This window comes from Grampus griseus (genome assembly GCF_964374135.1).
Source record: "Grampus griseus genome assembly, chromosome: 16".
NCBI lineage: Eukaryota > Metazoa > Chordata > Mammalia > Artiodactyla > Delphinidae > Grampus > Grampus griseus.
The window spans coordinates 77,054,831-77,078,600 of NC_139010.1; the positions used below are offsets into that span (position 1 = coordinate 77,054,831).

At 48.7% G+C, this 23,770-nt stretch overlaps 1 protein-coding gene across 11 annotated transcripts in view; it reads left to right on the forward strand.

Moving 5' to 3' along the window:
- TACC2 (transforming acidic coiled-coil containing protein 2) overlaps window positions 1–23,770 on the forward strand; it is a 205,148-nt gene that overhangs the window by 133,459 nt on the left and 47,919 nt on the right. For all 11 annotated transcript variants that reach the window (XM_082673176.1, XM_082673182.1, XM_082673184.1 and 8 more), the window contains one exon: window positions 22,364–22,500. In XM_082673176.1, the coding sequence (XP_082529302.1) occupies window positions 22,364–22,500 (137 nt within the window). The remainder of the gene's footprint in view (window positions 1–22,363; window positions 22,501–23,770) is intronic.

A 23,770-nucleotide genomic window follows, 5' to 3' on the forward strand; every position in this document is an offset into this window, starting at 1 on the left:
AGTTAGGACTCCGAGCTTCCACTGCAGGGGGCACGGGTTCGATCCCTGGTCAGGGAACTAAGATCCCGCATGCCGCGCAGCATGGCCAAAAAAATGAAAAAAAAAATTTTTTTAAAGGCATATATATATATAGAGAGAGAGAGAGAGCCAAGACAGTGGCCAGGACCAGAGAGGCCTTGGGCACCACCTGCACCAGGTTCAGCGGTTCCAGGACAGGGGTTGCACCTCTTCGTGCAGCTGTGTTCGCAGACGGGAAAGTAGAGTTTTGGTCTCTTCCATCCTCGTGTGGCTGGCTCCCCATCCTGTCTCTCAATCTGGGAGCTGCTTAGAGGGTCCAGTGACTCTGACCTTGCCCCACCTGCCTCTTAGGGCTTCTCAGAGGTGAGGTTCCACCTGTGTAGACTCTGAGAAGGCAAAAGCAGCAGACAGTGGCAAAAGCAGGAACGCTCTGTGCCTGAAAATGGCCAGCATGTCAACCGCTCCGAAGTCCCGAAAGGGCTGCTGGGGCTCCTGGCAGGATCTTTCTCATTGGATCTCTTTCAAAGCCTTGTTTCTTAAGGCGACCCTTGGCTAAGTCATTTAGCTTAAATGACAGCATCTTGAATGTGGGCTTCTCAGTTCCTAGAAGCAGATTTCACTTTTGGATATTATCGTTTGACAAAATGATGAGTAGTTTTTTTCCCCCTGAAACCGAATAAGCTGTAAAGTTGTCTGTAGAGTGGGAGTTGCCTGAGTCCCAAAGGTGCTATCTTAGTTCAGGTTGCTATAACAAAAATACCACAGATGGGGTGGCCTAAACAACAGATATTTATTTCTCATAGTTCTGGAGGCTGGGAAGTCCAAGATTAGTGTGTCGGCAGAGCCAGTGTGTGGTGAGGGCCCCCTTCCTGGTTTACAGACGGCTGTCTTCTTGTCCTCGCATGACAAGGCAGTGAAAGAGAGAGATGGAGAAAGAGAGAGAAAAGCAAGTATCAAGTATCTCTTCTTACAAGGGCACTAATGCCCTTACAAGGCTCCACCCTCACGACCTAATCACCTCCCAAAGGCCCTACCTCCTAATGCCATCACATTGGGAGTTAGAGTTTCAGTGTACAGATTTTGGGGAGACACAAGCACTGAGTCCATAGCAGATGCTCTTCCTTGGTTATCATTTCTGAATATCTCCAGCGTGGGCTCTGTGGCCAGGTACCTGGGTCCAGAAGAATGGCCCTTCACTACCTTCTCTGTAGGGCTTATCTGCTGGCTTTCTCTAAGGTGAGCAGAAGGCAAGAACATTCCAAGGCCTTCCAGGTAGCTGCCAACTGTCCAAGGGGTCATGCCACCCCTTTCTGCTGGGCACTGGGACAGGGCACCTGCTTATGGTAGGGTGAGCAGCTACGACTGGGAGATGAAGTGACCATGGCAGGTGTTACATCCAGGTCAGTGGATTCGGGGTACTCTCCCCATCGACGCTCTGTCCTCATCTTCATGTTTCTTTCTGTCATCTACAGCCTGTTTCAGTGGCTATAGTTTTGGTTGCCTAGGAACCACTGTAGCCTGAAATATGATTGGCTGCTCTTGCCAGATGGATTGCCTGAGCTGGGGCAGCATTCGGGTGTAGGCAAAGGATGTTGAACAATTCCATTCTCTCTCCCTAAGATTAATGATGAGGACTTAGGCATTGTAAACAGTTGTTCCATGAAAGCCAATTGTTGATGGACTCATGCTTTTGCTTCGGGTTGACGGGAGTCTGCGGGAGACTGGTTGGCCATAAAGAACTGACTTAGAACTGCTCGTGTGTATCCATTCTGCTTTGGAAGTGGTAGCTTTGGCGCCACTGGTTCTGTTTATGTTTACAACTTCACTTTAGCGGTTGTTTCTAGAGAGCAGGTGTGTGGTGTTTGCTTTTGCCGAACATGGAAACAGAGCTGGATGCTGCAGTGTCAAAGCCAAGCGTGAAAAGCTCTTCTTCTTGGTCTTGTTGAGTAGACTCAGGTGTTTCCCATTATAGACACATTCTATCATTGCTCCTATGATGAGGCAAGTACTTCCACCCCCATTTTACAGGTAAGGAGACTGAACTCACTGCATGGCTTAAATTAAGGGGTTGGCAAACTTTTTCTGTAAAGGGCCAGACAATAAACATGTTAGGCTTTGCAGGCTGTATGGTCTCTGTTGCAACAACTCTTCTGTGAGAGTGTGAAAGCAGCCACGGACAGTTAGTGAGTACATCAATGTCCCAGTTAAACTTTAGTTACAGAAACAGGCAGTGAGTTGTACTTTGCTGGTACCTGATCATACAGGGCTTGGACCCGTGTCCCCTCCTCTCATTACCTCATGGCCATTTATCAACACAAGGGTCCTCAAGTCTTCGGTCTGGGCCACCTTCTCTGTTCGAAGACATCTCATCCATGCTCATGGATTTAATACTATTATGTACTGAGAATGCCCCCATTTATATCCTTCCTTCTCGTCTGAGCACCATACTTATCCAGCTGCTTACTTTATATCTCCTCTTGGGTCTCTCAGGGGGCGGTGAGGCCTAACTTGTCCAGAATAGAACTGATGACCTTCCTTATCTCAAAAACAAAAAAAGTGCATATGAAGTCACCGAGCCTCCCCGCCAGCTCCCCATCCTAGCACATGACACCTCACCGCCCAGCTGCTCTGACCAGAAACCTGGTAGTCAAGCCCTGTTTCTCCTTTTCGCCACGTATGGTAAGCGGCTGTTGTATTGGACATTGCATCTCAGTGTATCATTCTTTCGTTTGAGTTCTTTGTAAAACTCAGCACAGTGTGGAGTTATTTGATTTGTCCCTTTAACTGTTATCAGAATGTGAGCAGCATGAGGGCATTCTCCTTGGTTTTCTTTTTTTTTTGCTGCTGCTGCTTTTTATTTACTTATTTATTTATTTAAATTTTATTCAAGTATAGTTGTTTGACAATGTTGTGTTTAATTTCTGCTGTACAGCAAAGTGATTCAGTTATACATACCTATATTCTTTTTCATATTCTTTTCCATTACAGTCTCTCACAATTTTACTTTTTATGCCTGTGTCCCCCATACCTAGTACAGTGCCTGGCACATAGTAGGTGCTCAGTAAATCATTTGTTGAATGAATGAATGCATGAACAGATGAATGAATGTCTTACTAGCAAAAAGAATCCTAGGCACATCGGCTCCACACTGAGCTATGCCAAGGGACCCTGCAGTCGGGGACTTGATGGGGCCGGAACAGGCTCCGGTGGACCCCAGGCACCAAGGTTCTGTGGTACTTGACCCAGGAAGACAGCTGGTTCAACCCTTGGCCTGCCAGTCACCACCTTGTAGCGTCACAGGATCCTGCCAGAGCCCCGGGTTAAAGGAAGCACATCCCTGCCTAAAGACTCCCGCAGAATATCCCAGGATGCATTGCAGGCCACAGGTTACTCAGGTAACAGCTGGACACGCACCGCAGCCTCCTCCTTCCCTTCCTGGATGGCTCGCTCCTCCTCTCAGACGTCTGTTTTCTCCCAAACTTCTGTGCACCTGAGGGTGTCTCTGTCCATCTCTCAGCTGGTCTCTTCCCCGCCTTCGTTGCTGGGTAGATGAGGCAGCGGCCACAGGCAGTGCAGAGGCTTATGAGGCTGGGGCAGGACTGTGTGAGCCGCGAATTCCCTTTGTTCTCTCATTCTTTGCCCTATAGCAAAAGAAAGCGGCTCCTAGGGCCTTCTGCACAGTGCATCCCATTTCTGTGTGATAAATTACCTGTTGGAGAGGTGGACTTCCCGCAGGTTTTGTACTTGCCAACCCTCCTTATTTAGAAGCGTTGTTTTCTCTGCGTTAGCTGCTTTCACTGTTTTCTTTGCTTTCTCCTGAAATGGAAGCAGCAGCAGCTCCTGGCTCTGGGCCGGGGATGGTGGGGTAGAGGCAGGGGTGGAGGTGGCCCTTCTGTCCAGGGTTTGCTCCAGCCCTGCTAACAGGCAGATCCAGCAGCTCTTTGTCCTTATGCGACTGACAGCTAAGGCCAACTGCTGGGCCCAGTTTGCGGTCAACATCCCAGCTTCATTTCCTTCAAGGTGTTTGTGGAGTTGCAGAGTCTGAGAACTTTAGAGCTGGAAACATCAGGATTTTAGATATCACAGGGGGCTTTTTCCTGACAGAAAGTTAGTTTTAAATCCCATGAGCACATCATTTGTGAACTATCACTCGGGCCTTTCCTGCTAGTTATTATTGAAACTGAGTCTGGTAGTCATTTTTGTTGTTGTTGTTGTTGTTTTGGCGGTATGCGGGCCTCTCACTGTTGTGGCCTCTCCCGTTGCGGAGCACAGGCTCCGGACGCGCAGGCTCAGCGGCCATGGCTCACGGGCCCAGCCGCTTCGCGGCATGTGGGATCTTCCCAGACCGGGGCAGGAACCCGTGTCCCCTGCATCGGCAGGCGGACTCTCAACCACTGCGCCACCAGGGAAGCCCTTGGTAGTCATTTTAATCGTTTCCCTTTAACTTTCAATTTCCTAAAAAATATATTTAGATATGTCATTTGGCAAGCTTAAACCAGAGGTGTCCTCCCAGGGCAGTGAAATAGCTTAGACTGCAGATTCTCTCCCTGCTGAGGAAATGTAGTGGATAGTTTATTTGGGGATAAAAATGACTGACAGGGCCCTTGGTCCAGGCCCTCCCTTGAGTCTTAGCCTGTGTCTTTGCCCTGAAGTGTCTTTTAATTTTCTGATTCCTTCCATCATCTCAGGGATGTTCTAGAGGTCAATTTCTAAGGGAAGTGGGGGTTTACCCTGTTTATCCGAGTGGGAGGTAGCTGAAGTTCGTCTAGGTTGAGCTTAACACTTATTAAACACTCAGCCGCTCTTTATTGATGCTGGGGGAGAAAATCACACAGAGATTTGCCAGCAACCCGTCAGTGGCTGCCCGCCCAGGAGCAGCCATGCTTTCTGCAGCTCCGCCCCCTTCCCCCTACCCTGCACAAGCTCGCCTTTAATGGGGATCAGATCTGGGTCTCTGGGACTTCAGAAGCAGTCTGGATCAAAGGGGGCTCCAGCTTCTGAGAGTTACTTTTCTTTGTCAAGGCCCTGGTGGAACTTGCTAATCGTTCTTTGATCTGCTTTAAAGGGACATGCCTAAAGCAGTCTGGAAGTATTTTCCCTCCAGGAAGAAGGCGGGAGAGCCTGGCTTTACTTTAGGGAAAACATCTGCAAACACGTAGGTCTTGCGTGGAATTTCCTGGCCCGACTTTGTTCAGAGAGGATCTTGTCACTGTGTTCATTTCCTTTAATGCTCGAGGGGAGAAAGACTGACCCTGAAGAGGCTTTCCTGGAGGACAGTGCTGCTGGGGGAGTGAGGTCATCGCTCAGAACATCAGTCTCCAAGGAACTCTGCTCCTGGGGGAGAAGGAAAAGGCTGAAGTGCCCCGAGGGTGTTCGGGAGGCAGCTGCTGGGGGTGGGGGGGTGGCGCCGGGGTCAGGCTGGACCCTTTGGTATTCCAGCCTCAGTGTCTCTTCCTCGGAAGGGCTTTGCCTGTGGCCTCAGCTAGGCACCTTCGCTGGCACGTGAAAAACCAAAACTTCAAACTGATTTAAAGAAAAGAGGGAGCTGGGGAGAGAGAAATTAGGAGTTTGGGATTAACAGTTACACATTACTATATACAAAATAAACAACAAGGACCTACTGTATAGCACAGGGAACTATATTCAATATCTTGTAATAACCTGTAAGGGAAAAGAATCTGAAAAAGAATGTATATATATGTATAACTGACTGAATCACTTTGGTGTACACCTGAAACTAACACAACATTGTAAATTAACTATACTTCAATTGAAAAAATAAAAAAGGTCCAGAGCAAAGGAAAAAAAAAAAGAAAGAAAAGAGGGAAAATGTTTCCTATAACTGACAGGTGGTAATTTTCAGGATGGCTTAGAGAAAGGGATCGCCTCCTATTTTGTCCAAAAAACTGGACAAAAACCTGAAAAACCTAAAGCATCAGAGTTTGTGGCTTTTAGACTCACCTTCTTTGACCTACAGTAGGTGAGTTCCTCCTGGGGCTGCCCCTCTAAATAACCTCTGGATGCCTCTGAGGGGCTTTCAGCAGCTGGGGTTTTGTGCAGCCTCTGGTGCTGCCTGCTGGGACCAGGCTGGGAGATGAGGAGACCGAGGGGAGGGGCGGTCCTCTGGGCCCTGGTGCTTGTTTGGCCGATGAACTGACCTTCGGCAGCTCAGCCTGTGTCTCGGGCCCTAACGGGGGTGTCATGGGAGGCGAGCCTGCTCCTGGGAAAACTCCCGGGTGTTTTGGCACCTGTAGTGAGTATGTTTAGGTCCCAGGGTCAGGCCTGGAAGCATGACCCAAGGCAAAGGGAGAAGTAAGGAGCAGGTGGAGTGTGGTCATGCGTGGCTGGAAGCTTCCATCAGTGTTTGCCTCGGAGTCTCGCTGCTGGTGGCCAGGGTGCTACACAGAGGTGGGGTCAGTGGGAAGGAGTGCTGGGTAAGAATGGCGAGGTGGACTCTGGTAGGACTGGTGCCCAAGGTGCTGCCTGTGAGGATGAGGAAGCAGGACTTCAGAAGTGGAGAGGTGTTCGTTCTCGTGTCCCTCATGCCCAACTGTTCTAGTAACAGATGAGGGAAGAGCGCTGTGGACCACACATCATGAACGTTGGCCCCACTCCAGGGCATGGCTCTTTCCACCCACCTGACTGCCCAGAACCGGGGCTGGCCCCAGCCTTCAAGGCCGCCTCGGGATTTAGTCACGGCCCCCAGGTCACTAGCCATCTGCTCCCAGAGACAGGACAGTAGGAGGAGGCTGTGCTGGCAGAACTCTTCCCCCCCTTCTTTCTCTGTCTCTGTCTCTCTGTCTCTCTCTCCTGTCTGCCCTCTCTGTGTGAGTCTGTCCCTGTCACCTGGCCCTGCCCATGGATTCAGTGGACTGTCTGAGGGTTCTTTATCCTGACTGCAAGTCCTCCGTTTCCTCTCTGTCTTTCTGGCTGGTGAAATGGGTCCATATCTGTGACCTACTTATTTTACATAGACCAGAGAGTCAGGTGACATTGACACTGCGGGGGTGGGGTGGGTGGGAGGGGGTTCTGATGTAGTGACCCAGCCGCTCCCGAGATAAAGCGGGGTGAGTGTGCCCAGATCAGTGCTAAGCAGCCCATCTCCACTGTCAAGAACAGTGCAAAGTTAATAAACACCACCTTAAAAAAACAATTGGTGGACCACCGCACACAATGCAGACCTGTCCTAGGTTCCTGGGCACGAGGCATTGCCGGCTCAGTCTGTGCCCTCAGGACCGTCAGCTTTCAGAGCCTCCGTGATGACATCCATGAAATGGGGTTAACACCCCATCCCCCTCCTTGTTGCAGAAGAATTCTCCACCTAAGAGAATATACGTAAAGAAATGATATATGACATAATGATGGGTACATGTCATTATACATTTGTCCAAACCCAGAGAATGTAAAACACCGAGAGGGAACGGTAATGTGGACTATGGATTTGGAGTGATTAGGATGTGTCAATTTTATGTTGATCAGTTGTAGCAAATGTCCCACTCTACGTGAGGATATTAGTAATAGGAGGGTCTATACATGTGTGGAGGCAGGGAATAGTAAGTATATGAAAAATCTCTATCTTTTCCTCAGTTTTGCTGTGAACCTTAAACTGCTCTTAAAAAGTAACGTCTTAATAAAAAAACCCAGTATAAACAAAACAAACAAAAACAACAAAAAAGAGAAATGATATATGAAATGTTTCTGGTTTTTTGTTTGTGTGAACATAGCATAATTCCTGTGTAATCTACTGAAGAAAGCCCTGCAATGCCAATACGTGTGTAGTAGGCTACATTAATATCACTTGTCTGAACTGTTTATAACAACAAGAAAACCCCTTCGTGCTTGTGAAGGTGGAAAAGAACATGCTAAACCTCAGAACCAACCTGCTGGGAAGGGGGTGCTTTAATACTGCTGTTCGGTTCTCTAAGCTCGCTCTCTTAGGTTTACATATTATAGTTCCCCATCTGTGCTCAAAATATATACCATGACATGCATGACATGACATGATATTTGTAATTTCCTGGGTACTGATTTTCTCCCACTTCTCCAAATGTGACCACTCCTTCTAAAAGTCAGGGTTTAGATGCCTCTGGTGGTGGGTGGAAGGAACCAGAGGTGCGGGGTGTTTGGGTACAGGCTTGCCAGGAGATGATATAGATTGCCCAAATCTCAGGGGCCCTGGGAAATATCTTCCCCATACCCAGATGTAACCTTTTATTGGTAAAAAATTAAATTGGGGATGAAAATCCGTGACATTGGAGCAGTCAAGTTGTAAGATAGAAGGGAACAAAATAATAGAATGATGGCTACACATGAAGAATTGGGGGCCAAGGTGATGCAGCAGCCACACTCGGCCTGCAGGGAGCCCACGTCTGCTGGGGAGGCCGATGCCACACCCCCAAGCCGTGCACATGGGCATCCTAGGCACTGGGCTGGAGACCTCAGTGTGCAGAGGGGGTGAGGAAATGACCGAGCAGCATTCCGTGTCTTTGCGAGGTCCCCAAGCTGCGCGTTGACAGTGTGTCCATGTGTCAGGAAGTGAGTCTGCATCTTCTCTCCTCTGGGACCTGGAAAAAGTCTAAGGCGCAGAGCACTGGACATGCTGTGATAAGATGGGTGAGCTCGCCTCTGGGCATCCCTCAGACAGGCATCTATCTATTAAGGGCTCAGAATCCAGTGTTTGTGCCCGTGGAGTCCCTTGTTCTGAGTGACACATACCCTCCCCTTCCCGCTCTCCTTCTGGCTCATTCTGAGGCATTGCTTCCAAGGCCTGGGGTGAAAATAGTGTCTAAGGGAGAAATTGAGGGTTTGTGGGGCCTCCGTCTTGAAATGATGCTTAGGAAGTGTCTGATATTTTTTCCATATCTGAGTACTTTTGCATTCTTTGGCGGAGATGCTCATTTTCCATCCCTGATGTTTTTGCTGTAAGATTTCTATTTACTTGAATTTAGAGGCTGTGGAATGAGGATCTGGTGGATGGGGGTTCCTCCAGAAGTCTGATCTCGAGCTGGCCAGTTCTCTCAGTGGTCAGGATGGTCATTACCTGAACCAAGCCCGTGAGACCCTCCGGTGTTGGTTGTTGAAGGAAGTGCGGGGTGGAATGTCAAGAGTCAGAGCTTCTTCATCTTAATTTTGGGCAAAATGTATCGTATTCTCCATTCATGCTTCCCCCGGTTTTGTGAGCAAAGACTTAGGTGAAATTCCTGATTCTTTCCTTTGCTTATCTCTTATGCTTAATCCATTCCCATGTCCTGTGACAAATAAAGACAAGAAGAGATAAGCCCCTAATTATTTAATTCATCTTACATTAAGGTTTTCAGCTGAAACCAGAAGCATGACTTTTAAATGGCAGGAACCTTGAGATAATTGGAGAACTTTGAGCCTTTGATGCAAGAGATTTGAGAAACAAAGCACAAAGCTGGCCTTTAACATCTTGCCCTAAAAATAAGTGAGGATGGAGGCTGGAGCATGCTTATAAGTAACTGGACTTGCAGGCAAGATGAAGAGAAATAGCCAGGTGACTGTGGTCAGATTTGTACCATGTTCTGTTCCTTTTATCATAAAATTGAGTTGTTTGTTGTCAAGAAGGTCAGCTCTGAGAGTCTATTTTAACCCAATTGGCTTCTTGTCACAAATCCCTTAACCTTGAGACAGTTTGTCTGTTTGATGTGGGTAATCTATCTGTTCGTTGGAGCTTTGTTATACGTAACTGAAATATGAGGTTACTTATTAGCCTTGTCATATTTAAACCAGTGATGATGACTCCGATATTTTTGTTAATATTAAATCAACCAGTGTTAAAGATGATTCAGAGTCTCTTGGAGTCGAGAAAAACTAATTTTTTCCTTGTATCAATTATAGTGCAAGTAAAAATAAATGCTTATATTTAGCCAAAACTTTTTTTTTTTACGGTATGCGGGCCTCTCACTGCTGTGGCCTCTCCCGTTGCAGAGCACAGGCTCCGGACGCGCAGGCTCAGTGGCCACGGCTCACGGGCCCAGCCGCTCCGCGGCATGTGGGATCTTCCCAGACCGGGGCACGAACCGGTGTCCCCTACATCGGCAGGCGGACTCTCAACCACTGCGCCACCAGGGAAGCCCCTAGCCAAAACTTTTTGAAAACGCTCTTGGAATCTCAGTTCCAGCTGGCTCCTTAATTTTCACATGTTAACACCTCAAATCTGGCCGCTTCTCACCACCTTGGTCCATGCCCCTCCGCTAGTCTGAGCCCCATCTTCTCCCTTCTGGATTCTCCTATCTCCTTGTTGATCTGATCATCTCCTCACCCCCCCCCCCCGCCTCCCACTCCTGCTCCTGCTGCTGTTCTCTGAGCAGCCAGAAAGACCTTTTAAAAACGTAGATCAGGGGCTATAACTTCTGTTTTGTTGATTATAGTTTCTCTCCGAGTGGCTGTGAATTAATTCAGTAAATAGTAGAGTGAAGTTTCTTGCTTAATTTTACAATTCCTCGCCCACAGCCCTTTTAGCCGTATGTGTCTGGGGGCGGGGGTCGGTGTTAGGTGTGTGGGAAGAACAAGAAAATCACACTTTTTTCTCATCGCTCTGTAGAAAACTCAGGAATCAGCTGTCATCTGACTACAGGGGGCTTTAAAGAAAAGATGACTATGCTTAGTGTTTCTCTGATTATGTTTAGGTGATGGATACAATAATCTTGGTTGTAGAATTTTAACGCTTGAAGGACTGGAGAGAGTAAATGCCTTCGAACTGCCTGGGCTTGGGCACGGCATTTCCCAGGTATAAACTCACTCCTCAAAGTAACCCCATATGGCTGGTGGTACCACCACTGGTACCACCACCCGTTACTCGCTACTACGCGCACTGCATAGACAGGGAAACTGCGGCCCAGGGATGTTACAGAAACTGTCCCAGGTGGCTCACCTCACAGGTGACAGAGCAGGACTTTTAGAACCAGATCTGTTGATCTCATTTTTTACATTTGGTGAATGTTGTGCTCTGTTCATCTACAAAATGATCAGAATCATAAATTCTTATACACAGAGAAAGTGCTTTCACTTAGATTTTATCAGTTCAGAATTTTTAATGAGTAGGTCAAAGACTGGGTTGATGTCGCTGCATCTTGTATGAGAGAGGGCATGATAACACACTGAGGCAGGCAGTGCCTTCAGGGAAAAGCATGTTTTCAAGGCGTTGAACAATACTTATTCTCTGCAACTGGCCTCCTGTTCACAAGCTGTTCTTTTCCTTTTTATCATGTAAAGAGATGGGAAAGAAAGGGACAAAAGATTGGCATCCTCCTCCTTCTTTATTATACAGAAGCGCTGTTTGCAGACAGTGGTAGAAAATGAGCTTTTCAAACTTTCTAAATGTCAGACTTTTTTTTTACAAAAGTATTCTGGCCACCCATCCCGAGTTCAGGTTTGTACATCTTGTTTCTGTGTGCAGCATCGCGATGGAGGCTCATTGAGACCCACAGTGGACCGCAGGTTGTCATTCACTTAGCAGAGCTGGGAAAGAGGTTTTCCGGAGAATTCATCTTTCTGATTAGCAGAGAGAGGCTGTGGGACGTATTGGTTCAGATAAGTGAAATATAGCAAAATCTAAACCCACTCTGGAAGCATGTTCTCAGTTGTCAAAGCATCAGGGTCTCCAGATGCGTCGCTGAAGGTCACTGTTCTCTTCCCCAGGAGGGTGTTGTTTCTGAACTGAACTTGGGTCCGCTCGCCTGCTTTGCAGCAAAGCCAATCTACTGACACTGGATTGCGGTAAAAGAAAGTACAGCATATATTTGCAGCGCGACAGACAAGGAGAATGGTCAACTCATGCTCAAAAGACCTGAACTCCTCAAAGGTTTGCAGGGAAGGATTTTTTTTCTTTTTTTTTAAAAGAAGGTACTTTTTCTTTTTTTTAAATTTTTTTATTTTTGGCTGCGTTGGGTCTTCATTGCTGCACACGGGCTTTCTCTAGTTGTGGCGAGTGGGAGCTACTCTTCGTTTCGGTGCACGGGCTTCTCGTGCGGTGGCTTCTCTTGTTGCGGAACACTGGCCCTAGGTGTGCGGGCTTCAGTAGTTGTGGCACGCAGGCTCAGTAGTTGTGGTTCGCAGGCTCTAGAGCTCAGGCTCAGTAGTTGTGGCACACGGGCTCAGTAGTTGTGGCACACGGGCTCAGTAGTTGTGGCTCACGGGCTCTAGAGTGCAGGCTCAGTAGTTGTGGAGCACGGGCTTAGTTACTCCGCGGCGTGTGGGATCTTCCCGGACCAGGGATCAAACCCGTGTCCCCTGCATTGGCAGGCAGATTCTTAACCACTGCGCCACCAGGGAAGTCTGGGAAGGATTTTTAAAGGCAACATTTGGGGTGAGGGCTGCAGGGTGGATAACTTTCTTTTGATTGGTTGGTGGTGAGGTGACAGGATGACGTTTAGGGAATCTCAATCATCAACCTTCTGGTTCCAACCAGTCTGGGGTCTGCGTACTTGTGGTCAGCGTGTAGTCACCATCCTCCACCCCGGAGGGTCTTGGTTCCTGCAAAACATGTGTCCACTTGTTCTGTATATATTGATACCTTCAGGAGGAACTAGGACTCTGTTTTATCACTGAACTATTGTTTCTTTACTGCTTTTCCTTTGTTTCTGCATTCCCTCACTTCCTAATTAGTAACTGCTTGAGTCTGCTCTTTGGAACCCAGGGAAGGCCAAGGAGACAAAAACCTTTTTCTACAAACAAGAATCTGTAGGTCCCTGCTCCGTTAATAATCCCAGCTGCTTGGGTCTCACAAGGAACTCGCCGTGCTTTCTGGGATGCTCAGGTTTTAACACGCTGGTTGAAATCTACATGGAAGGTGTATATGTGTTTGTTAAGGACAAGGACTTCTCAGTGTGACTCAGTAATGTATTTATACTGAGTGAAACATTACAAGGGGTGAGTATAGGGATGTTAATGCCTGATGCAGTAAGAGCCCTCAAGTCCTTTCTCCAGTGGCCATTATTAACAATAATTTGCAAAGCCTTAAAGGACCACTTTAAAGGTAAGAGTATAAATGAAGAATTTTATAAAGTCAAAATGCATGAGCTTTAAATTATTGATGGAAAGTGCAGGAATCAAATTAGCAGGGCAGCCTCCACTGCTCCTTTTCTTGTTTTGACTAGAGAGGGGGATGGCATGGCGGGGGAGCTAGGCAAGGGAGGGGACACACATACACGTGCGCACACGCACGCACGCACAGGAGGGGAGGGAGGCAAATAGAAATGGAGACACAGAGAGATAGACACACAGAGAGAGACAGACACTCAGGTGAGGACACTTTGGATCTAAAGAACTTGGGAACCAGGAATCTAAGGCCAGAGCCGCCCCTGCTCTCTGCTAAGCAGAAATCCTGTGGCCTCCTGAAAGAGTCTGTCCTAGGATGTCAGCACTTCAGTCTCCCTTGACTCTGTGATGATATTACCCTTTGCCCAGGATGTGATTGATGAGGGCAACAGACTTCAGGGGCTGACCTGACCCCCAACAGAGGCCACTTTCTTGACCCCAGAGGTCTGGGTGGCCCATGACCTCCCCTCATCACTCCCTGTAGGTTCTAAGAACCTCAAGCCACTGTAGTCAGGATGCCAGGGCCAGGGTGCCTAGACATACACTGGTTGAATGAGGGGGAGGGGGTTAAGGTGTGGCCATAAGGAAGGGGAGAGGGAGTGAGTAGGGCAGGAGACCCAGGCTGGCCTGGCTGGATACCCCCCATCGGGCAGTCGTGGACCCAGATGCAGAAACTCCATTTGATCTGTTGCCTTGGAAGTGAGGATGCTCTGGGAAACTGACAGCACCCAAATGTACCAGAGACTGATCTGCAAATGAGGAGTCTAGCCTGTCAACGTCCAGGAGCCTCTAGGACACGGAGGACGGTACTTGGGTTAGGACAAGAGACGGAAGACACGTGCTCTGGTATTGGCTCTGAGCCCTCGGCAAGTCGCTGAGCCACTTGGCTATAGATTCTCCTCCTGGGCACCCAGGAGGACGCAAGCTTCTCGAGATGGGGAGCCGATCTGTCTGACTCAGCTGCCCAGGTGCCCAGCACCTGACAGGTCCTGCTGGAATTGTCATGGAGTGAAATCCACGTGCCTCCCTTGTTGTGAGGATCACGGGAGAGGCTGGATGAGGAAGCTCTGAGGTACTAATTGTAAAACGTTGGCCCCTGCTTGGGGCACCCCCATCCTGGTACCCAGGTGCCTGCCTGGAAAACCACCTTGAAATCAGAAGAATGCTCGCTGAGTGCGGAAGGTGAGCCCTGGATGCAGGATGGATGCTTCTGGCAGGCTGTGACAGCACCTGGAGGGTGGCCCCGCTGCACCCCTGCGGGTAGAGCCTGGAGGGGGCTGGCCCACGTGGGCGTGTCTGCCCTGAACTGTGCAGAGGGGATTGGCTGCATTCTAGCTGCCACTCTGCTTTCTCCAAACTCCTTGTCGGCGCCTTCTCTTATATTGTGTCACTCTGGACATGCAGCTAATCAGGTCCCAGCTGTGTTCAATTCCTTGTGTTCTGGACCATCTCTACATAGGTATATATGTGTATGTAAATATATGTGTGTTCATGTGTATCTGTTTACGTTTATATATAATTATTGTACCCCAGATAAGCTCATACTATATTCCTTAATTTGCTCAGGTATTTTTATAAATTTATTTATTTTATTTATTTATTTTTGGCTGCGTTGGGTCTTCATTGCTACGCGCGGGCTTTCTCTAGTTTCGGCGAGCGGGGGCTACTCTTTGTTGCGGCACGCGGACTTTCCATTGCGGTGGCTTCTCTTGTTGCGGAGCACGGGCTCCAGGCACACGGGCTTCAGTAGTTGTGGCACGTGGGCTCAGTAGTTGTGGCGCACGGGCTTAGTTGCTCCGTGGCATGTGGTATCTTCCTGGACCAGGGCTCAAACCCGTGTCCCCTACACTGGCAGGCGGATTCTTAGCCACCGCACCACCAGGGAAGTCCCTGATTTGCTGTTTTTCTACTTACCACTTAGCTTGGAACTCTCCTGACTGTACTTGCAAACCCACCCACCCTCATTAACAGTATGCAGTTCTGAGGGAGGGTTTGTTACTTGCCAGGTGCTAGAAAAAGCCCCGGTGGTTGTGGCCAAACATTACTGCTCTGTTTGAGTTTTTGCATCCTCTCCTTTTGTTTTTCTGTCTCTTTTACCACTTAGGCTTTATAGGTGCTATTTATCTGCCTATCTTTTTTTTGCTAGCATCCATAAATATCCAGTTAGATTTTTAAGAATCTGAGTTGAAAGATTCCAATGTAAGTTACTCAAGCAAGCCGTTAGGCTACAAAGATGAGATTTCAGGAGTATCAGCGTGAAGGTCAGGACATAAAAGGGCCATCTGTGTCCCTTCTCTCTTTATTTCTCCTGAGACTTGATTCAGTCTGGCCTTTCTCCAGGAAGGCATAACACGATGCGGTTACAAATCTGTGGAATCACGAGTCCGGAGCCCATTCAGCGTTGATTCTTCACTGCCTGCAATGAGGCCCGCAGCCAGTAGAGTCACTTCTCTTTTGTGAAGTTTCTGGTGTCATTGCAGTTAAGTCAATTTCAGAGCTATCTCTGTGTGTGTGTGTGTGTGTGTGTGTGTGTGGCGGGGGGGGTTCATCGGGCACACGCGTACACACACGTGTGTAGTGCCACACTGAGCCCTCACCCCTGTCCCTGGCAGACGGGGGTTGTGTGCACCTTGAGGGAAGGATGAGGACCAGCTCAGTGTGACTCTCAGAGTGTCCACATTCTCATGGATGCACTTGTGTCCACGGACCACCTGGCAGGACAGCCATCCCGTTCTGTGTGTGGCCTCCAGATTCTCTTTCATGCCCAGCTCCGTAGGCAAGACCAAGTAAAATAGAAGACTTAACTTGCTAGCAAATCACATTCCCCCAAATTTCTAATGCTTAGAAGCCAAGGGCAGACTTGGAGCCGTAATAATATGGAGGAAGTATTATCCTTCCAGTTATTTCCCCACTTACTGGACAAACAATCCAAGGGCCTGGGAGGTCGAGTGACTTGCCTAAGGTCACACAGTTACAGTGAGTGACGTAGTTATAGTGTCGTGAGAGCTGATGGACTGAATACCATCCATTCCAACTTCTGATTTCTTTGGGGGACATTCTGTCTCCCCCATTCCATTGGGTCTGGATGGGTTGCTTATTTATCAGGGTTCCCTACCCTCTTCTAGCTAAATGATGGGATGCGATCCAAGGTGGACCAATTGGACTCTCCTCCCTATCTCTTCAAATCTGACTCCTCAGCCACTATAGCGTTTCTGTATAAATTCCATTTTTTAGTTATTGAGTCGGTTCCTGTTTCTTGCAACTATAGTCAATTTACAACTGGCCATCACCAGGTCTGCGGGACTCCTCTGTGTATGTATAGCCTTTCCCTTTGTGATTGCATTTCTCTTGCTGGGGCAGCAGCCTAACCCAGAGGTGGCCAGTGAGTTGATGGCCAGTGTCTTTTGAACCCTGCTGACGTCTCAACGTAGCCACCAAGTGAAAGCTACTTGAATCTGAAAATGGACCTGGCTTATAGCCCGACAGACGCTAGGTGCCAAGAATCTTGGGATACGTGTGTTAGCATCTATGTTGATTTTCCCTAGAGTGTCAGGCTGAAAATCCTAGCTGCCTGGCTTGCCAGAGCTGGCTCTGCGTTCATGAGAGACAGCACCTGACCGTGGGCCCCTCAGTCACCTGACAGTCCAAGAAGCATCCCAGCCAGCCTTTGGTTGTGTTGAAATCACGTTCTCCCTTTACCTATATACTGAGGAGCGGTTGCTGAGCAAATCCCTTTTCTGTGTCCGGGATGGGCAAATTAAAGTGAAAGACCCTTTTCAGTCGGCCCGAAAAAATGACCAGTCCGGCCAAGTTGTTTTAGGTAGGAGGGAAGCATGTGTGTGTGTGTTTGGGGCAGAGACAGCTTTTCTTGACACAGCTCTCACAGCAGAATGTTCTGATGAGTAGAATTGAGTGCCCATCAGTTTCAAAGATATCTGCTCACTCACAAATCCATCAGACTCTTACGTGAGCTGCAGAGATGAACGAGATGTCTGATCTCTCGAGAGCTCAGGTTCGTTCCCGGAAGGTCTCCCTCTGTCTTCGGGCGGGACGGTGGTCTTCTGACCTGGAGGACTCGAGCCGTCCTCCCTGAGTCGGGGCTTTGGGCCAGCGCTCTGCCTTTCCCTTGGTTTGTCTTCAAGGAGGGGGTGGGTAGGAGGAGAAGGGGCTCACTTCTCGCTCAGGTGGTCCCTCCACGAGGAGCTCAGAGGCTGGGGCTCGTGTCCTGGGAAGCCCCCCACCTCTCAAGTGCCTGCACTGTGTCCTTTCACTCTTGGTGGGTGGTGACAAGAACCTATGTCCCCCGAATCACTTTCACAGTGGGAACTGTACACTGGAATTCTGAGGAATTGATCTGGAAATTGATACGCATGTGGAAACATCCCGTTCACTTTAGCAACGCTTAATCACACAGTGTGTCTTGATAATCAGGTAACCTGTAAGTATAGGTCACTTTAGATTTCCAGGGTGGGAGGGACATTATATTTAGAAAAGAAAGCTGTTATCTGGAGTCAGTGTTTCCTGCAGGCAAGCCCAGTTCTATAGAACGGCTGCCACGAATGGGCTGGTGGCCTTGGGAATCACTTTAGCTCTCCAGGGCTCAGTTTCCTCACCTGTTTAAAAAGACGTGATAAGAGTGTTGGAGCAGGAAGGAGTCTCTAAGTTTTCTACCAGCTTCAAAGTTGGAAGATTCTGTGGTCTCTAAAATGTATTCTCCCAAGCCCTTGAATTAGCTCTAGTAAAACTTAAGCAAAGTGTAACCGTTTAATGATGTGCTGGAAAACTGCGTTTATAGTTCTTCTCTATTAAAAGGTTCTGACGTTTTATTTATAGATACACATTCACGTGTATTTGTATATATATGTATGTATGTGTATATATTATAATATGTTAATTATATTATACTATGTTATATTATTATTATATTATGTGAGTGATCTTATACTACTTTGTTGTTGTTTATAGAAGTAAAACACAAACATATTTAAACCAAATCAAAAACATAGGTGAATAGGGCTCGGGGTTCTACATTCTGCCGGCTGTCTTGCTTTGGGGACAGCTGCCATAAAATACTGTTTTGACACAATGTGCCGTCTATGGAGGGACCGTATTCGTTGTTGTGCAGAGGAGAAGTTTCCAAGCTGTGCTCTGTGGGCTTCAGCACTCTATAGAGATTCTCCAAAATCTGAGAAAAGTGTTTGAAAAGATATTTAGAAACTTTACCAGCGCGCTGGGGAGCTTGGTAGACCTCAGGTCTCAGCAGCCAGCACAGCGTGTCCGCACCTGGTTACACGTTTCCATCTTCCTTTCTCTGTACACACGCACTGTGTGGAGTTGGATGCCACCAGCATATGGTCCTGTGCTGATAGATTAATTTGGTTTTGCCCGGTTAGGTAGCTCTCCTGTCTTGTCTGCCTTATTAAAGAATGTTCCATGGTCACAGGACAAGCTGTTAAAAACAGGTGTTGTTTGTGGTTAACTCATCGGCAAGTATCGGGACTTTTCTTTTCTTTTTTTTTCTGGCTGCACTGTGCAGCTTTCGCAGGATCCTAGTTCCCCGGCCAGGGCTCGCACCCGGGCCCCCTGCAGTGGAAGCACGGAGTCCTAACCACGGGCCCTCCAGGGAAGTCCCTGGGACTTTTCTTAATAATGTGCAGCCAGGAGAGGAATCAACAGATCTAAGGCTGCAGTTGGCATCCCCGACCCTCAGTGTCAGATTTTCAAGTTCATCAAAATAGCTTAATTGTTCTCAGTAACAGACTTTATAGTTAGAATATATTATACCTTGAGCTTACAAAATAAGTGAAATACTACTTGTCTCTATGCGTAGGAATTTCATGGAAGATTCATTTGGAAAAATAGTTCTGTTGCTGAAAAGGTTTGGAAGCCACTGATGTAGTAAGACAGCACAGATCTTAGAGGCAGACAGTTCTAGATATGAGCCCTGCTTTCCCTGGCTTACTAACTGGATGGCCTCAGCGAAGTAATTTGCCCCTCTAAACCATAGTTGTGTCTTCTGTAAAATGGGCCTGCTCTCCAGCAGCAGGATGTTTTTGCAGATTATAGAGAAATGTACAGATGGCCTAGTCCAGTGCCTGACACATAACAAAGAGTTCAGCATATGATAGTTATTAGAACGCTCTTCATGCTAGGAATTAAAGTCGTTATAGTTCATGCCTGGCCATTAAGAGGTATGTCTTTACACTGTGGAAGTGCATATACCTTATCGTATTTGCTTTTATTTACATATTTCCTTATATGGAGAACCTAGATATGCATATCCTGCTGAATATATTTCCCTACAATTTAGAGTCGTTTTGGCAGACTGTAATGGCACATTTCTCTTTCTAATACAGCTTCTTGGCAAATTAAATCAGTTACTTTTTCATTTTAAAAGTGTGGAGCCTTTGCAGAATAATTTCCTGTGCTTTAGGTTCTTTTGGTAGGAAAAAATAATCAAGCAGCCGATGGGAACTGCTTTTATGCATTGGGACTCTGAAATGCTGCTTTATTTTTATGTGCAGGCTCTGTGGGGGGACTGCAGAAATCCCTGCTCTTGGGAATGTTTTTGAGGCCCCTGAGAAACTGAATAGGGAGAAAAGAGCTAACTTAAAAAGCTGCTATCCGCCTCCTCTAATTAGCTTGCTCTCCGCTCCTGGGAGAGGGAGTGAAAATATGAAAACAATGCAGGAAGTGCTGGAAGTGAATGGCATTCTAGGGGTCCGTGGTAGCCTCTGATGCTTTGATGCAGAAAAGTTCACGGTAAACAAGGCAAGGAACCACACAGGGGCTTGGTGTACCCTTGCCCTTCTCACGCACTGCGTCCTGCACGGGGCCGTGGGGAACGGTGGTCCTTTCCAAGCAGGTGTGCCAGCTGGGCAGCTGCAAGCAGGGGAGACCTCATTGGAATTCAGCAGCTTGAATCCACAAGCGTCCGGCCCTCCCTGTCGCTTGCTTGTGCTCTTGGGAAAGATCAGGGGCCCTTTGTGCTCTAAAGCCACACATCACCAGGGCCCGGGGATGCAGAAGCCATGGGAAGAGCACAGAGTCTCTCCCTCAGTATCTCTGCTGGAGGCTGGGGAAGCTCTCACAACATTTGTGGCTGGCGGTGCAGCTAACCTTTTCGTGACATCTTAAAGAGATTCAGATCCCAGAGATACCAGCAAAGGAATTAGGGGTGGGAATTGACAGAAGCTGTTCTTCATCGGAGATGGCTTTTGCCTCCTGGTGGACATGGCCCCCGGTGGAATGGGCCCGGTGGATGTGGACAACGGTGACCGGCAGTGGGGACTCCAGTCTGCAGGTCCTTCAAGGAAACTCAGGAAAGAGGCAAGTTGTCTCCGTGTATCTCTTCAGCATTGCCCCTGACGTGTGTGAAGCTGGGGGCCAGGGCGACACCCGGGGCCCACCACGCAGATCCAAGCTCCTCTTTCTCTTTGATGCTCGGTTGCATAACTTCCTTGTGTTTTTCATACCGGTAAACAGATTCTGCAAAACGTCAGGCACCTATATCTGTTGTTGTCCAGGCGTGGATCTTAAATTTCCCCCCTAGACAAAAGCTAAGTCTGTTAATATTAACGTGTGTTTGCAAAAGTCAGCATGGCCTCTGTCGTGTTTGCATGAATTCAGTCTTTACTAATGAAATTTAATAGTATGCAGGCTTCGGCTCATTGGATCCCATCAAAAGCAGCTCTGATGTTTCTGTTCGTCTCTTTGTCCCTGGAGGGCTGTGTGGCAGGTTGGAGGAGCCAGGGTCCTTGAAAGGATGGGGGTGGGGGAATCTTTGGCTCTGACAAAGTGAGTCTCTGACAAACAAGTTGTAAAAACATCGATGTAGATTTCCTGAAGGAGAACTCACCAAATGGCCCTTTTTTCCTGTCCTGCCTGACTGTGGAGGGATTGGTTTGTCGTGGTGTTCTCCGCCGGCTGGCAGATGGTCTTTAGAAGATGCTGACTTCTGCAGAGGACACTGGTCCTTTGATATCTTGGTGCTCTGCGCTGTGAGCGTTTCACGTTCCATACACACCTGATGCGTCACCCTCTGATTATACATCTTCTGCCAAATCGCCGGCTGGGTCGCTCGTGCCAGCAGCCATCCTAAGGATCCACCCTCTTGATAATTACCTTCCTTGTTGCAAGTAAGTGAGTGGCATCTTGATCTATTTAAAGTGTCCCGAGGCGGAAATTAGCCCACGTGATGCTGCCGCTTCTTGCACGCCGGCATCCTCAGAGTGTGGTGGGGCTGGGACCATGGACCCCTGTGCATCCTGAGCATGTAAGGAGCTGCCCTCCAGCCTGAGGACACATGCCTGGCTCAGTGATTTGGGGGTGCCTCATCCTTTCTGGCTTGAAATTGAGTCCTCAGTGGAAGCAGGGTGATGGAGGAGGACTGTCTGCTCTGGATTTTCTCGAGTCCAGGATAAGGCTTTAGTTCGGTGAGTGGCATCCCCTTGTTCCTGGGTGGGGGGCGTCCTCTGGGTGGAGTTTCGGTTCATCTCTCTGGCTGAGAATCTTCCTTGAGAGGAGACTTTGCTGCAGACCAGCGAGGGCCATTTTCACACTCTTGGGATCAGCAGGGGGGCCGTGCTTTGTGTTTTAGTCTGACACGTCCTCCACCTGACCTGCCAGCTCTCATTCATTCATGTATTCACTTACCGGATGTTTAGGCTGGGGATGCAGTGATAAACAAAAAAAAAAACACAAAACAAAACAAAACAGGCTGTCCTCTTGGCCTTTCAGCTCAATAGAAGGGAAAGATCATTAACATGATTAGAAAGTGACTAAATCTATAATAACAGGTTTTGTGCTACGAAAGAAAGGCAGTGGGAGAGAATGATGGGGTGAGGGGGAGAGAGACCTAATGAGATTTTGTCTTGTGGAGTGAGGGTCCTATGGGTGTGTTGGAATCACAGAGTGTCCCTGGGAATGCTTCCATATCATTTTGCCTGAATTGTTGCCAAAATAACGCGAGCCAACGTTGATCAAAAGATTCCACTGTTTGTATTTGCCACTAAGGCCAGAAATACGTATTTCTGTAGAGCTGAGTTCAAAGACTCCATCGTTTGGGCGCAAAGCTGGTGATAACGAGTTTCACTCCTGGGAATCACGCTGAGAAGTGACTTTGCTCACGGCTGGCCTCGGACCGTTTAATTGGGCAGAGAGACTGGTTGCACCGGTCCTGGGAGGGGTCATTAGGCCATGCACGGCCCCCCAGCACGGGCCCCTCGGAGCCAACGCAGCCCCGGCCACTGTCTAACCTGCTCTCCACCCCCTCTCTCTCCATCAGGAGTTCTGACTCTGAAGAAGCATTTGAGACCCCGGAGTCAACGACCCCCGTCAAAGCTCCACCGGCCCCACCTCCGCCACCCTCTGAAGTCGTTCCAGAACCCGAGGTCAGCGCTCCGCCTCCCCCAGAAGAACCAGGTAACCAAGGATCAGGCGCCCCTGGGGGAGGCCTGGGGACAGCCCTGCGGCTGAGCCCCGGGAAGACTCAACAGCGGCTCCTCAGGGGACCTGGCTGGAGGAGGGCACACACCCCGAGGGGCTGGAGCTCCTTAGATTGTCACCAGCCTCTGGGACCTCTCAGCTCCGGGCTTGGTTTGATGTGGTGTAAACTAAGGGTGCGGAGATACAGTGGGCTATTTTGTGTCTGCTTTGCAGAAGTTTAGGGGAGGCCTCTGGGGAAACCATGCATTTAACTCTGGGTGCCTTTCAGCTGACGTCCAGAACTGGGTTTGTGCAGGTCATGGAATTCTCTGGTGCAATCTTAGATTCTGACATTTGGCCCCTGGCTCCCATAAGAGTACTGGTTCTGGATCGCCCATGTGAACCTGCATTTTTATTAAAAACGTTGCCCCTGTGGGCTTGGGGATGATAATTAGTAAATGGGCGAGAAGAGAAAATGATGGATGACTGAGTCTGTGCAGGGATGACTCCTTTATTCCTCATTAACTTCAAATTATCCAGATTTCTTATCACTTTCCCACACCCCCTAGTGTGACTTAGAACAAAGACCTTTATGTACCTTTCAGATGTGGTGACTGCTGCGATTGGGAGGATGGGGAAGGCTAGGACAGACCTCCTGTCCCAGCCCCCAGCCTGCCCAGCTGGCTGGAGTCCTCTGTGTGCTGCCTTCAGTTACACCAGCAGGGGTGGGACCACCTCAAGCATTAAAGTTTAACATGAGGCCTGGAAGGAGATGGGGATTGCTAGGAATGGCCTCACAAGCTGGTCAGGGGGTCAGGTGGTCTCAGAAATGGCCGTACAGGCCAATCAGGGGGCCAGGTAGTACCGTCTTCAGAGCCGGACAGCCTCAGCTGGACCCTGAACTTCAGAGGGCCCCATTCTGGCCTTCCTGGGGCCACAGCCCTCGCAGCGAGATAAGTCTGCAGAGGCAAACTCCTCCTGGTCCGTGTTCTGGACACCTGGGGGCAGCCACTTCCTGGGCCCACCCCGTCCCCATCTCCTGGCCTGTCTTCCCAAGGCTGACTGTGCCCACGTTTGCACCCTTCAGCCAAGGAGATACCAAGTATGGGGCTGTGACTTACAGGTAGGTTGTCCACACACCTGTGCTCGAGGCTGCCCCTGGTGAGGGATGGAGGTTGGGGAGAGAAGGAACAGGCCAGGGGCCCGGCCTCCATTTGTACTCTCGCCCTGGCCAGGAGCCAGGTGAACTGCAAAATAAAAAACGATT